This window comes from Humulus lupulus, chromosome 5 (assembly GCF_963169125.1).
Source record: "Humulus lupulus chromosome 5, drHumLupu1.1, whole genome shotgun sequence".
In the NCBI taxonomy this organism is placed as follows: domain Eukaryota; kingdom Viridiplantae; phylum Streptophyta; class Magnoliopsida; order Rosales; family Cannabaceae; genus Humulus; species Humulus lupulus.
Window position 1 is genome coordinate 31,695,484 of NC_084797.1, and position 13,256 is coordinate 31,708,739.

The 13,256-nt window shown below is 34.7% G+C and overlaps 1 protein-coding gene across 1 annotated transcript in view; it reads right to left on the reverse strand.

The window, feature by feature from the left end:
* The window catches only part of LOC133779017 (probable zinc metalloprotease EGY1, chloroplastic), a 66,920-nt gene extending 54,205 nt beyond the window's left edge, over positions 1–12,715 (reverse strand). The window contains exons 1-5 of the mRNA XM_062219023.1: positions 12,638–12,715; positions 11,393–11,857; positions 11,117–11,257; positions 10,239–10,340; positions 9,101–9,171 (exon numbers count right to left, since the gene is read on the reverse strand). Coding sequence (XP_062075007.1) covers positions 9,101–9,171; positions 10,239–10,340; positions 11,117–11,257; positions 11,393–11,857; positions 12,638–12,715 — 857 coding nt within the window. The remainder of the gene's footprint in view (positions 1–9,100; positions 9,172–10,238; positions 10,341–11,116; positions 11,258–11,392; positions 11,858–12,637) is intronic.
* Positions 12,716–13,256: the final 541 nt, after the last annotated feature.

Genomic DNA, 13,256 nt, shown 5'->3' on the forward strand with positions numbered 1-13,256 from the left:
GGCATAGCGATCCTAGGAAAGATTAGAAGCTTCTTGACCGAAGGATTTGATGAGAAACAACCCAATCGAAGGTAATATAAGTTTAAAGTTTTGAGTTTTTAGAGTTTCTAAGCTTTGAATTGACTTTTGTGAATCGTTAGTTTTTGGTTTGATTGAACCTTGGGTTTTGATGGTTTTGGACCATTGGGAAGCATGGGAACTTTGATGTTATGATTTGGGAATGTTTAGGCATGATTTAGGAGGCTTTGGGATGTTGGAGAACGAGTTTGGGCGTGTTCTGGGTTGGGCGCCGCAGCCCTGTTCTTGGAGAGCCGTGACCTTAGCTTGAAGAAGCAGGTGGGGAATTTTGTGCATGTTGGGCGCCGTGGCCCTTGCTTCAGTGGTGGCTGGGGGCCGCGGCCCAAGGAGCCAGGGCCGCAGCCCTTGAGCAGGGTTGAGCCCGTTTGAGTGTTTTGGCCCCGGGAACATGGTTTTAGGCCTCGGGATCGTTCCTACTACCTGGATTAGTGGGGATTGATGTCCCGGAGGCTAGAACTTGTTTTGGGAACCCTTGATTATCATTTTATTGATGGTATCCTATAATGTGTTGTGATTAGGTGACCGCTAAAGGACTAAAAGCTAGACTGTTCTCAAGGGTCGTTCTTTTATACATTCTAGCTCGAATCAGAGGTAAGAAAACTGCACCCCATATGTGACATGCATGATTATTCTTGAGGCATGTTGATTATGTAAATGTGGACATGGATTGATTATTGAATGCTTGGAAAATCTTGCTCACTTGTGCATGGTATTGACTCATTAGTCAGATTTGGCAAAGGTGTCGGTATCAACTGTGAAACTGTGACTCATTAGTCAGGTTCAGCAGTGGTACTGGGCGCTGGTCACTTAGTGCTGACTCATTAGTCAGGACGGCCTTAGCGTGTTCAACGCAAGCCAATAAAGATTAGATCTAATTGATATATGCATTGGATGACTCAAAGAGCATTAATGCCAGATCGACCTCAAGTTCGATGAATATTATAAGCGCTTGCGTGACTTACCCATCAGTCACTCATCTGTTAAGTTAGAGACTTACCCATCAGTCTCTCATCTGTTTAAGGCTAGTGGCTTACCTAGCAGCCACTCTTCTGTTTAAATTAGTTACTTGCTTGTCAGTCACCCAGTATGGTTTTCTAGAACCTCAAGTGATATTCACTCATCTGTTTAAGAGCTATAAGCTCTGTGTGATTATAATGATAATCATTTGATAATGTTTATACTCAATATTGTGTTTTCTTTCTGGGCTTTGGCTCATGGGTGCTATGTGGTGCAAGTAAAGGGAAAGAAAAGCTCACCCAGCCTTGAGTGGAGAGCTTAGGTGGTGATGTGTACATATGCGGCCGCTTGACCACCACGGCCAAGGAGTTCTCAGAGGAACTAGGGGGTTTACCCTATTTTTGCTGCTTAGGTTGGCGGGTTTGTAATTTTGAAACAATAATGACCTTTTTGAGTTGTGAATAACTTGTAAATGTTCTTGTGGGCCCATGAACAGTTTTATGTATTAAATAAAACATATCCTTTCCCTTTTGTTGATTTTCACCTTAGCCTGTTAATAACACTTAGAATACGTTTTTACCCAAAGGACTGTTAGATAAGCTTATACAGGATCTTTATTTATTTTCATGTATATCTAATATTAAACAAATTAATATGAGATAGCCTAAAACATGTTTCTAAAATTGAATTCAAAGAGAAACAAAAAATAGAATACTTATATTATACGCAGCGGAATTAAGAGTCCTTCCTTCATTTTCTCTAACTCTTGTATCCTTTCTGTCGCAGAGTATTATCAAGAAACTGAACCGATCTTCTATTTTCTTCACGATCTTCCAATGTATCCTTAGAACCACCTAGACTAGTGTGGGCAATTCTCAACACATGAGATAGATATAGAGAGAAGAAGAGAAAATAACAAAGAGGCTTAGAAAACGACTTGTGTTTAGAGAGAATCTAAAACTATCAGAAAAACTGAATTGTGACTTATCAAACTTCTTTTTTTGACTTCTCTCTAAGCACTCCTTTTATAGACTCAATTATGCCATTTAATTTAATTAAAAAATCAATAAAATAACAGCCATTTTGAAGCCCTAGGTCGAAATTATCATGGGCTATAGGCCCGTGAAATTTCCCATTTGATTATAAGCCCATTGGACTTAAAATCAAGGCCTGTATTATTTTCTATTGATTTAATTAATTAAATAATTATTTAAATCCTTTATCAAATTAATTATTTATAATTTGAACCTTGATTTAAATTTATTTATTAATTTAGATACCAATTTATCTTAATTAATAAATCTGCCATAATTTCTCTTTTTTTCTCAAAATTACACAACTCTGTGAAACTATCCAAAATTGACCTGGTCAACTTTGATAATTCTAATTGATGATTAAATAAATTAATTGAGACTATCTAGATGATTTTATCCAAGGTACAATGAGGACCATGGGCCTATGAAATCAAGCTCCAATAAGTTATCATAAATCTAACAAATAAATTTACTAACTTATTAATTCCTCGTGACTCCACTATAGACTTGGAATTGCACTCTTGAATTCATAGAATGCTCTATAACAAATATAGATATGCTGTTAATTATCCATTGTTACAACCATAATTGTCACTCAATCCTCTATAGACAGTCTACAATGAGACATGACTAAAATACCGTTTTACCCCTCATTGTATTTTATCCTTGAAACACTTAGTTCCTTGTAAATGATATTTCAGTAAACTAATTTAATTACTGAAATGAGATCTCTATCATTTAACACCTGGAACCAAACTAAAAGGAAACCATCGTTTCACTTCTTCATCAGAAGCTATAGATGTTCATATCTATGATTAACACTCCCACTCAATTATACTACCGAGTTCCCAAGATGTAAGTATGGGCTAGTCCGTAGGGTAAGCTGGTAACGAACAAGTCAAAGAACTCAAATAATACAATCAGTTAGAATACTAACCACTCAGAATTGAGATTGAATTGACCTATGGTCAACTATATGATATGACTAGAATAGATAATAACGGTATGTTTACTTTTCTTATCAACTGTCAATATCGGTCATGTCCGATGTAACAAATACATCCGATCTTATCTACTTTGCTAATGTTCTGGAAAGAACATAACACTGTAATGTGTAAGTAGATCATATCGTAGATTGGCAAGTCAGTGTAAATCCGGTGCACTGACTAATCTTAGGACTAACTTATTTTGAACATATAATTATATTTATATTCCACTGTGATTACGTCACTACAAATAAGATTAGCTATATGCTCGGGCTTTAATAGAAGTTTATATTAAACAAATAATCATGAAAATAAAACATGTGAGCAAAGTGATTGACCAAGTCAAAAAATGATTTCTATTCTTTTATTGATAATAAAATGAGATTACAAAGAATTTTGGTTTTAATTAGGGCATAAAACCCCAACAAGGACTCGGGTAGCGGGTCAAATTTCCGGTTCACCGTTCACCATAACGGTTCTGGGGTAACCAGGGCGTTACAATAGGTTTTGATTATTTCATCAAACCTAAGATTCTAGGAACGAGAAGCTTGCTTAAGTCCATAGATGGACCTATTCAATTTGCAAACTTTTCCTTCTTGTCCAGATACTTTAAATCCTTCTGGATGATCCATATAAATGACTTCGTCAAGCTTTCCATTAAGAAAAGCTGTCTTGACGTCCATTTGCCATATCTCATAATCGAGAGTGGCTGCTATGGATAAGAGGATGCAAATGGATTTGAGCATGGCTACCGGACTAAAAGTTTCCTCATAGTCCACGCCTTCTCTTTGGGTGTAACCCTTTGCCACTAATCGAGCTTTATAAGTCTCGATATTTCCATCAACACCTTGTTTCTTCTTGTAGATCCACTTGCACCCAATAGCCCTAAAGTCCCTAGGTGCTTCCACAAGATCCCAGACGGAATTTGAGTACATGGACTCCATTTCCTTTTCATGGCTTCGAGCCATCGTTCCTTTTTAGGGCTAGCCATTTCCTATTTGAAAGACAACGGATCATCATCACTAGTGTCACCAACAACCATCTTGGTTTCACCATCCAAACCATAGCGAACTGGGTTCCTAGAAACCCTCCCACTATGACGAGGCTCCGTGACTGTTTGCTTAGGAATAGTGGTAATTTCTTCATTTAAATTGACTTGCTTCGGTTGGACATGAAGAGTGGGAATTTCATCATCAACTTGCGTTGATGATGATGGAACATTGGTTGGATTCAATTCTTTAACCATCTCCTCTAAAACTACTTTGCTGCGAGGTTTAAAGTTCTGGACATAGTCATTTTCCAGAAAAGTAGCATTTGTAGAAGTAAACACTTTCTTTTCTGAATGACTATAGAGAATTCCACCTCGAGTACCTTTAGGATAGCCAACAAACATGCAAACTTCAGTTCGCGGTTCTAGCTTTCCCTCCCTTTTCCTCAAGACGTGAGCGGGACATCCCCAGATTCTATAATGGCGTAAACTAGGTTCACGACCATTCCAGCATTCTAAAGGTGTTTTGGGGATTGATTTAGATGGCACGACATTGAGAATTTCGTTCGTGGTTTCAATTGCATGTTCCTAGAAAAAAATTGGTAGAGTTGAGTAACTAAGCATGCATCTAACCATTTCCAATAAAGTTCTGTTCCGACGTTCCGCTACACCATTTTGTTGCGGAGTACCTGGGGCAGTAAGTTGTGATAAAATCCCAAGTTCAGTTAAATGATCTTGGAACTGCATATCCAATTATTCTTCACCCCTATCAGATCGCAAGATCTTTAACGTTTTACCTAATTGGTTCTGAGCCATTGCTAGGAATTCCTGAAACTTTGAAAATGTTTCTGATTTCCTATGCATTAGGTAAAGACATGAGTATCTAGAGTAATCATCAATGAAAGTGACGAAATACTCAAAACCACCCCTGGCTTGTACATTCAAAGGTCCACAAACATCTGAATGCATAAGACCAAATGGTTCTTTAGCCCTATCACCCTTTGTAGAGAATGGACGCTTGGTCAGTTTGCCTTCTAGACAAGATTGACAGACAGGTAATTCACCTAAGGTCAGTTCCCTCAAAGGTCCGCCCTTTGTAAGTCTTTGAATCCTATCATAACCAATGTGACCTAGTCTCAAGTGCCATAAATACGTCATATTATTTTTATCGGTCTTTTGACGTTTATTGGTCCTAGTTTTAGCTACTTTGAATAAATCATTATTAAGAGCGAGGGGTTCGTTAGGTCGCAGAATATAAAGCCCGTTTTCCAAACATGCAATACACAATTGTGATCCATTGAAAGAAATAGATGTATTAAAACTTGTGAAAGTCATAAAAAATTGTTCTAATTGCCATGGAAACTGAAATTAAATTTATACTAAAATCTGGAATAAAAAATACATCTTTTAAAGTTAAAAATTTATTTCCGAACTTCAGACGAGCTCTTCCTCTAGCTTGGACCGCAACGGACACTCTGTTCCCATCTCTAAGCTTTAAGCCGCCTTTGTTCACTTCCTCCCATGATTCAAGAAGTTGTAAAGAGTTACAAACATGGTTAGTTGATCCAGAATCAATAATCCAAACAGAGTTATCATTCTCTAAAACACATGTTTCCAAGATACATGAACTATAATCATTACCTTTGTTTTTATCTACTAGAAACTTGGGGCAATCCTGTTTCCAATGCCCCTTCTCTTTGTAGTGAAAACACTTACCTTTACCTTTCTTGTTTTTCTTGTTCTTCCCCTTAGGCGTCTGTACACTTGGTTGTGCACTTGCCTTTGTAGGCTTGGGGTTGTTGTTTTGTCCACCTTCTTCTTGTTTCCAGCTTTCGAAGACGAAGCTTGGTTAGCTTCAGCCTTACACTACAAGAAAAAATAGTATTCATAACACTTCAAAACTGCTAACTGGGAGTATTGATAACGCTTCTGAAAATGCTAACATAGCCCCTGTAATTAAAAGTCCTGTCTTTTCTATAACAGTATTCGAATGTTATGTTCGATGTTATCTTAAACTATTCAATAACACATTTTTAGTTGCTATAATATTCAAATAATAACATTTAGTTAGAGTATTTGATTATAAGTTTAATCTTATACTTTATGCATTACACTTTTCCACTGTTACATTTGATTATTTTGATAGCATTTTTAGTTTGTTATATTATATAAATCATAACGATTTGTTATGCTTATAATATATTTCTAAATCATAACATATTAAAAGTCTAGTAATAAAATTTTGTTACTTTAGTGTGGATAATATATTTTAAATTTATTTTGATAAGTATACTTATAAGGTTTTTTTTTATTTAAAAGATCTTCATTATTGTATTTTGATAAAAAAAAATCAAAATTAATCATAAAATGTAATTCTCAATAGATTGATAAACTACAAGTATTACATTAAACAATAACTAATTCAAACCATGAATATGTCTACTTCATGAGATCTTAGTTCTAACTTAAATTTGAAAGCATAACATAATAAAGTTTTATAATCTTGAACATTTTTTACTTTAAAAATGAAAAACAGAAACATTACAAGATACACAAAAGTAAATCATGCACGAAACTTGCTCCATCCTTCAATTCATCATCCAACCAAGTACTTGCTGCTGAAGTTGTTTGTTGCCATCTGAAGCTCTCTAAATTGAAATCTCCTCAGGTTTCCAAGGCAATCCTCCTCATGATGTTGCTATGAAATTTTTTAAAGCCTATAACTGTTAATCTCTTCTTATTTACAAACAATTTAACTCTGCAATGAAACATATATGAAAAGCAAAAAGCAATGAAACCCAACACTACTTAAGTAATTAATGTTAGATTAAACAAAAATATGTACAGTATAAACCATAACAAAGCTGCTTTACAAGATATGAAACATATATGAAATAGTCATGTTCATTAGTGTAAAACTAAACCCAAATTCTCTTCTGAACTAGTCAGTAATGTTTTTTACCTTATATTTTTTAATCCAATCCAATTTCACATTCCAAACATGACCTAAAAATACTGATGTTGTGCTTCTTGTAATGTTCGATTTGTCTCCAGATATGTTTATGCTTATTTTTATAAGAATTGCTCAAACCATATAGCAAATTAGATACTTCAACAAAAATCATGAAAAAGATGGCCTACAGCTGTGTTGAACAAGTCTAATGGTCAACCAATTAAGCAAATAAAATTTCTTTAAGATTAATCATTCAAATCTATTTGAACAAACAGATCTGTAGATATGGGACATGCCTAACACATCTAATTGCAATTGTATCATGTGATTGCAATATTACAGCACCAAACAACAATCTCATTATTTATGATCAAAACCCATACAATCAATATTATATATTTTCACATGAATAAAAGCCTGATAAAATCATATTATAGAATATGCATAAATAAAATATGTAAAAGGCTCAGCACAGTTTAACTTCCAACATAAAACAATGAGCAATTAGTTTAACTTCAACATTAAATAAGGAGAAAAAGGCTCAAAAATTCCCTGACCACATAATAGAGTTTCTAAACATGAGCAAACAATGTCCACTAGGGCAGCGAGGGTGGATGATTCCAAGAAAAAAAAGAACAAACCTGAAGGTCTCTCTATTCTCTCTGCAGATGGCCCAGGATTTAGAACCAGTTTCCCACTTGGTTGCTACAAAAGGGGGGAAAACAGAATAAACATGAATAATAGAGAGTATACATAATAAACAAAGAACCTGTCAAAGTAGTAGGCATATCAGTATCTCCCATGCCTTTACTTTAAAAAATAACAGTACATGGTATCAATGGAAGTGAGCTGAAAAATTCACCACCAACCATCTGTAATGAGCTAATAATACCATACTCATATGAGAGTTATAAATGCTAACTTCACCCTACACTACTTGCAAGAGCTTAAGATCATACCTCTATGGGAGTAAGCATCTTCTTTTCACTGTGATAATCATTACACATGATATAAATGTTATATTATTTCATATAATATAATATTAGATTAAATAATGTGACAAAATGTGATTTTTCACACCTTGTAACATATTATTGAGAGTCACAAAAATTAGACACATGTGTGTGCCCAAATGTGACATATTTTGGAGTTACAAAATCAGTTACATATTTGTAACTCCCAAATATTACCCAATAATGTGTATATTATATGTTACACATTTGAGATTGGATTTCACAAAGTCATGATGATATATGACTGTTGGAGACATGTTTTTAACTCCCAATAGGTGTTTGGAGGTTACAAAATCATGTGGGAAAGGATTTGGGACGTTTTGGAACATTTTGGAAAAATGACTTTTTTGTGCTGAAAATGGCCTGTGGCCGCGACCACTGACTTTCAGTGGCTGCGGCCACTGAAAAGTCGTGGCCGCGGCCAGTGAGGCTGACAGCCTATGTGAATTTTCAGTTTTTTCCAAATTGAACGGTTCTAACATCCCAAATAACTCCCAAATCTCCATTTTAATTCCATAAACATCCAATTAAACATTGGTAACAGCCATGAGGGTTGGTGGAATTTGAAATTCAAAGGGATATCTCAAACTCTATAAATAGGAGCCTAATGCTCACTTGTAAGACAACACAATTTTCCATCCACAAAGCACTTGGCTGGAAAATACACCAAAAGGCTTGATAATTCCAGAGAGCTATTTCCTAGAGAGATCCCTTAGTGCTTAGAGAATAGGGGGAAATAAGCTTTTGGACAAAGGTCTTGAACCTTGTTCAAGTTGGTGATCCCCACTACTCTACACTTTAGTTGTGTGAGAGTTTGTTTGTGTTTTCATTCTTTTGATCTTGTTGATCTTATTTACTTGTATTGTTATAGTATTGAGTTTGTAGTCTTCTTCTTCTACATCTTTTTATTTACTTGTATTTTGAGCAATTGAGTTGTAATATTTATTTAAACATATTATCTTGTCCATTGTATTTTTGCATAGAGTTGTATTTGGTTTTTCCATAATTCCATTGAGCAATAATATATATTCTCTAACAATAAACACCTTCCACTTTACTTAAGACCATAATATTTCTCAAATATCTGTTACCTGTATGGAATGTGCTTGTACGTCTGAAGATCGCTATACTTTTTTGCAAGACCATAGTCTATAATATATACCTGCAATAAAGATTAAAAATAAAATTAAAAAATAGAGTGTTAGGCTGTCCCAACATCAAACTGTGAATTAATTATTCTAGCTTTGATAGATAGCATAACCAGGGTTTGGTGAAGCCACCATTAAAGAACTAAACAACAAAAAAATAAAATAAAAAAACAACAACAAAATGGAACCCATGGCACCCCAACCTAAATCATTTACTATAAATAAGAATTCAGGCATACAATGGAACCATGAAACACACAAATTTTACTAAAAGGAGCAAGAAAATTTCTTGAGCTTATGAAACAGAAGTACCAGAACAGTAGACAGACCCAGATATTTAAAGCTTCTTCACTGATGATAAATAACAAATTAATAGTCCAGTTTGCTCACGGAGGTAGTCGTTTGAACTTTAAAAAATAATACGGCAGCTCAACAATATAAAGCATTGGAGGTTAAGTCCCTTTACAATGTCACTATGTACCAAAGAAGTAAAGTTATACTTACAACAGGGACAATGTCAAAAATTAGAAGGTAAAACATGAGTGAAGATGTTATTGCATGCCTCTCATGTGCCAATGTAGTAAAGACATGATTCTTAATCATATATCTTTCTTATAATATTATTATCCTAATTAATTTAGATCTTTGCTTTGATATGACTAAGCTAGTAGTTTGAATGCAATTGAACCTAAATGAATAGGCTTCTCATTAAGTAAAAACCTTAAACTAAATAATAAGGGTACATAATGAAAATTTAATGAGACATGATTCAAATTAGAACACTTTTACAGTTGATAAAAAAATTCTCAAACAAAAAGAAATTTCAAACAACTTTGTTTTTGTCTCCTTTCATTTATACTAGTTTTTTCAAAGACAAAACAATATTTTTATGATTGAAACACACACAAAGTAACAAGAGAAGAGCAGCAAGAGCATATCCCCAAAAAAGGAACAAAAAGAACATTAAAAAAATTATAAATGATCCTACCTACTGAAGTAAAGAAAGTAAACACATATATTTAAAACTATTTGAAGAACAAGACACAAAGGAAATGAAGAAACAATTACATCATGTACACACCTGAGTGATAGCACCAAAACTTCCGAGGGTGATATTAGGAATGAAGTAAGGAATGGTAAGTGTTACTTTTTTGGGAAATACAGCCAGAAAGTGCCCAACTTCCTGCATTCAATTGATAATATGTCAAACAATTGAAATATAGGACTAAGTCATAACCCAAAAAGGTTCGCACATGAACAATATTAAACAAAAGGTTAGTCACCAAGTTACTCATGATTTTTGTAGAGTAACCTTTCTATGATATTCTCTATTACTTGAAAATATAAGATATTTGATTGAAATATTAGACAGGTGGAGCATAAACTGATATGCATTATTTTCTAAACTTGTAAAGTTATTGTATCACAATTCCAACAGTGTTTTTGTCTTATTTCTGTGTTGTAGAGATACAAATCTTGTTTGTTATCTCAAGTATACAAATAATTTTGGTATTATATCAAAATGGTGCATTTAGAGAATACCAATGTTGACTATGTGACTCTTTTAGATGACCTGTATGAATTTAATTAGTACAAAAGAATTAATAATTAAACAAATTATTAATTATAGGGTATTAAACTCTAAAGAAATAAAGTCAAATTTTACTAAAATAGCAGTCAGTTTATTTAGTTTCATCACCTCAGTTGCTATCAATGTAGGGTTCGTGGGCTGGTTAATTTTCTAAATAAGAAGTAATTATCCATAGTTTCAGCTTGGGTTCGAACCCTAGACCCCTTACTCATACACAACTGAACACATTTTTTTTAGAATAGCATGTAGAACAGAATCAGAGAGATGAAAATTATTTACATATTATTATGCCCATGGTCAGCTAGATTGAATGAGACTTGTGTTTTTCCTATCTATAGTTATTTTTAAGAAAATGAAATCCTACTCACATGGAATAGCAGAACCCCCAACACACCATATGCTAAGGGAAAAGCAGAATCAACAAATGGGAATAACAGCTCCATATCTGGTGCCTCAACTGCATTTGGATCTGTGAAATATTTCACCACCTCTGGTGGAAGACTATTGATCTGTTTAAGAAAAAGGTATGTTATTGATAATAATTAGTAAAATGATATCCATTTCAATGAACCATTTATATGATAAGGAAAGATACCAATGGTAATATGTAGAAATATCATAAAGTCTATAAAATATCGTTATACCTGAGATGCAATTCCTAATTCCACAGAAGAGCCAATTGTAATAAGGAATAACAAGAGAGCTATTACATATTGCCAAAGTGTTGTTGGCCCTGGTTCTGAGACTTCTTTCTGCAGCAGGCCAAAGCTAACACGTGGCCCTCCATGTGGGTCTGGACCTTCTGAGTTAGGATCTTCCACCATAAAAAGGTTGTACTTGTCCCCAATGACCTCAACCAGCTGACTTTGGAGTTTGGCAAACACTTCTTCTCTGTTCCCCCTTAAATTCCCAACAAAAAGAACACCCTCACCAAGGTCTCCAAAAGGCTCTTCTTCGGTCACCCAGAATGTAGAATACCTGAAGAGCTTGTCCTTAACGAGCTTTACATCTGCAGGATCAACCTTCTCTGGTCCAAGAAGCTCCATCAATTTAAAAGAGTCAACTTGGAAATTGCTGTAAGCCGGTCCAAATGATGGTGGTGTTGGTGGCTGAAGAAGGAATATTTTGATAGATTAGGGTCAACTTTTCCATTGTTTTATATTTGTTGATGTATGCAAACAAATTCAGCTATCCTCTTTCTCCCAATGTCCTATTTCTCATTATTGATATCATTATATCATAGAGTAACATGGCATATCAAGATGCTCAGTGTTAATCAATTACCTTGCAAGAAATAATCATGGGCAGTATATGGTAGATTAGTTACAACCATGTGCTTCTCTCGGGAATAAGAAAAACTAAAAAAGAGCAAACAATCTCCCAAATAAGATAGTTTTGCTTTAGACTGCTATCAAGTAATTTTCCCAAATAAGTTAAAAGTGAAACTTCAGAACCTTATGTTTCAAATCACACCTCACTTTCACTATAGCAAACTAAATTACTAAAGCACTATTTTCTAGGAAAAAAATTGATAGGGAAATGACCGAGGAAAATATTTTGCTAAATAGTTTCTTTCGCAACTTACATCACTTACATCTTTGTCAATCTAACAGTGAGGAAAAATGAAAAATCCAAACTTTCACTGAATTTACATCCCTAAATTTCCTCCTTCAACCCTCTTTATAATGAAAATCCCATAAATCTTGCGTTTCCCTTTCGTCCTTAAAATCACGTTTCGAACATACCATAAGGAATAACAAAAGTAGAAATTGATTTTGCTAAGTCCATAATTCCATTCAAGCAACACAAAAAAAAAACAAAGTTCTTGAAATAGATACTTACAAAAATACTACTGAATATAGATAACAGATAATGAAGAAAAAAGATACCCTGGAAGAAACTGGAGCAGGCTTCTCGGACTCAAGCTTTGTCTGCGGTGTCTCTTCGGCCTCTTCCGGGGGTTCCATTGTCGCTGTTGTCGAAGTGGTGGAGGCTACGGAGTCAGTATATATATATAAATATGATATAGATACATAGCAACGTAAGGGAGAAATCGCCAAAAATCTGAAACTAAAAGAGTAGAAACTTACCCATCCAAAGAAGATGTCGAAAGTTGGGCAAATTTTAGGGAATATAACATCTTTAGTTTCGGTTGTGAGGTTTTGAAGAGGAAAGAGGGAAAGAAAAAACCCTAATTTCTAAGAAGAGCACACATCCGGAATTGAAGAGAGAAAGAGGGAAAGGGGAAAGAGGTTCAGATGGAATGAAGGGGTTCTTTCCATAGGCAGGAGACTCTTGGGTTCTTACTTCCAACAAGAGAGATGCCGTGATGGAGAATCGCGTGAGGGAGAAGAGATTCGATGGAGTGAGTGTGAAAGAGAGGGCAGAGGAGGCAAATGGGATAGATAGAATTTTCATTTGGCGGCAAATGAAATAGTTGGCGCCTAAATTGTCTCTGAAAAAAAAAGCGTGTGTTCCCATTAATAACACTTTGTAATATATGTCATT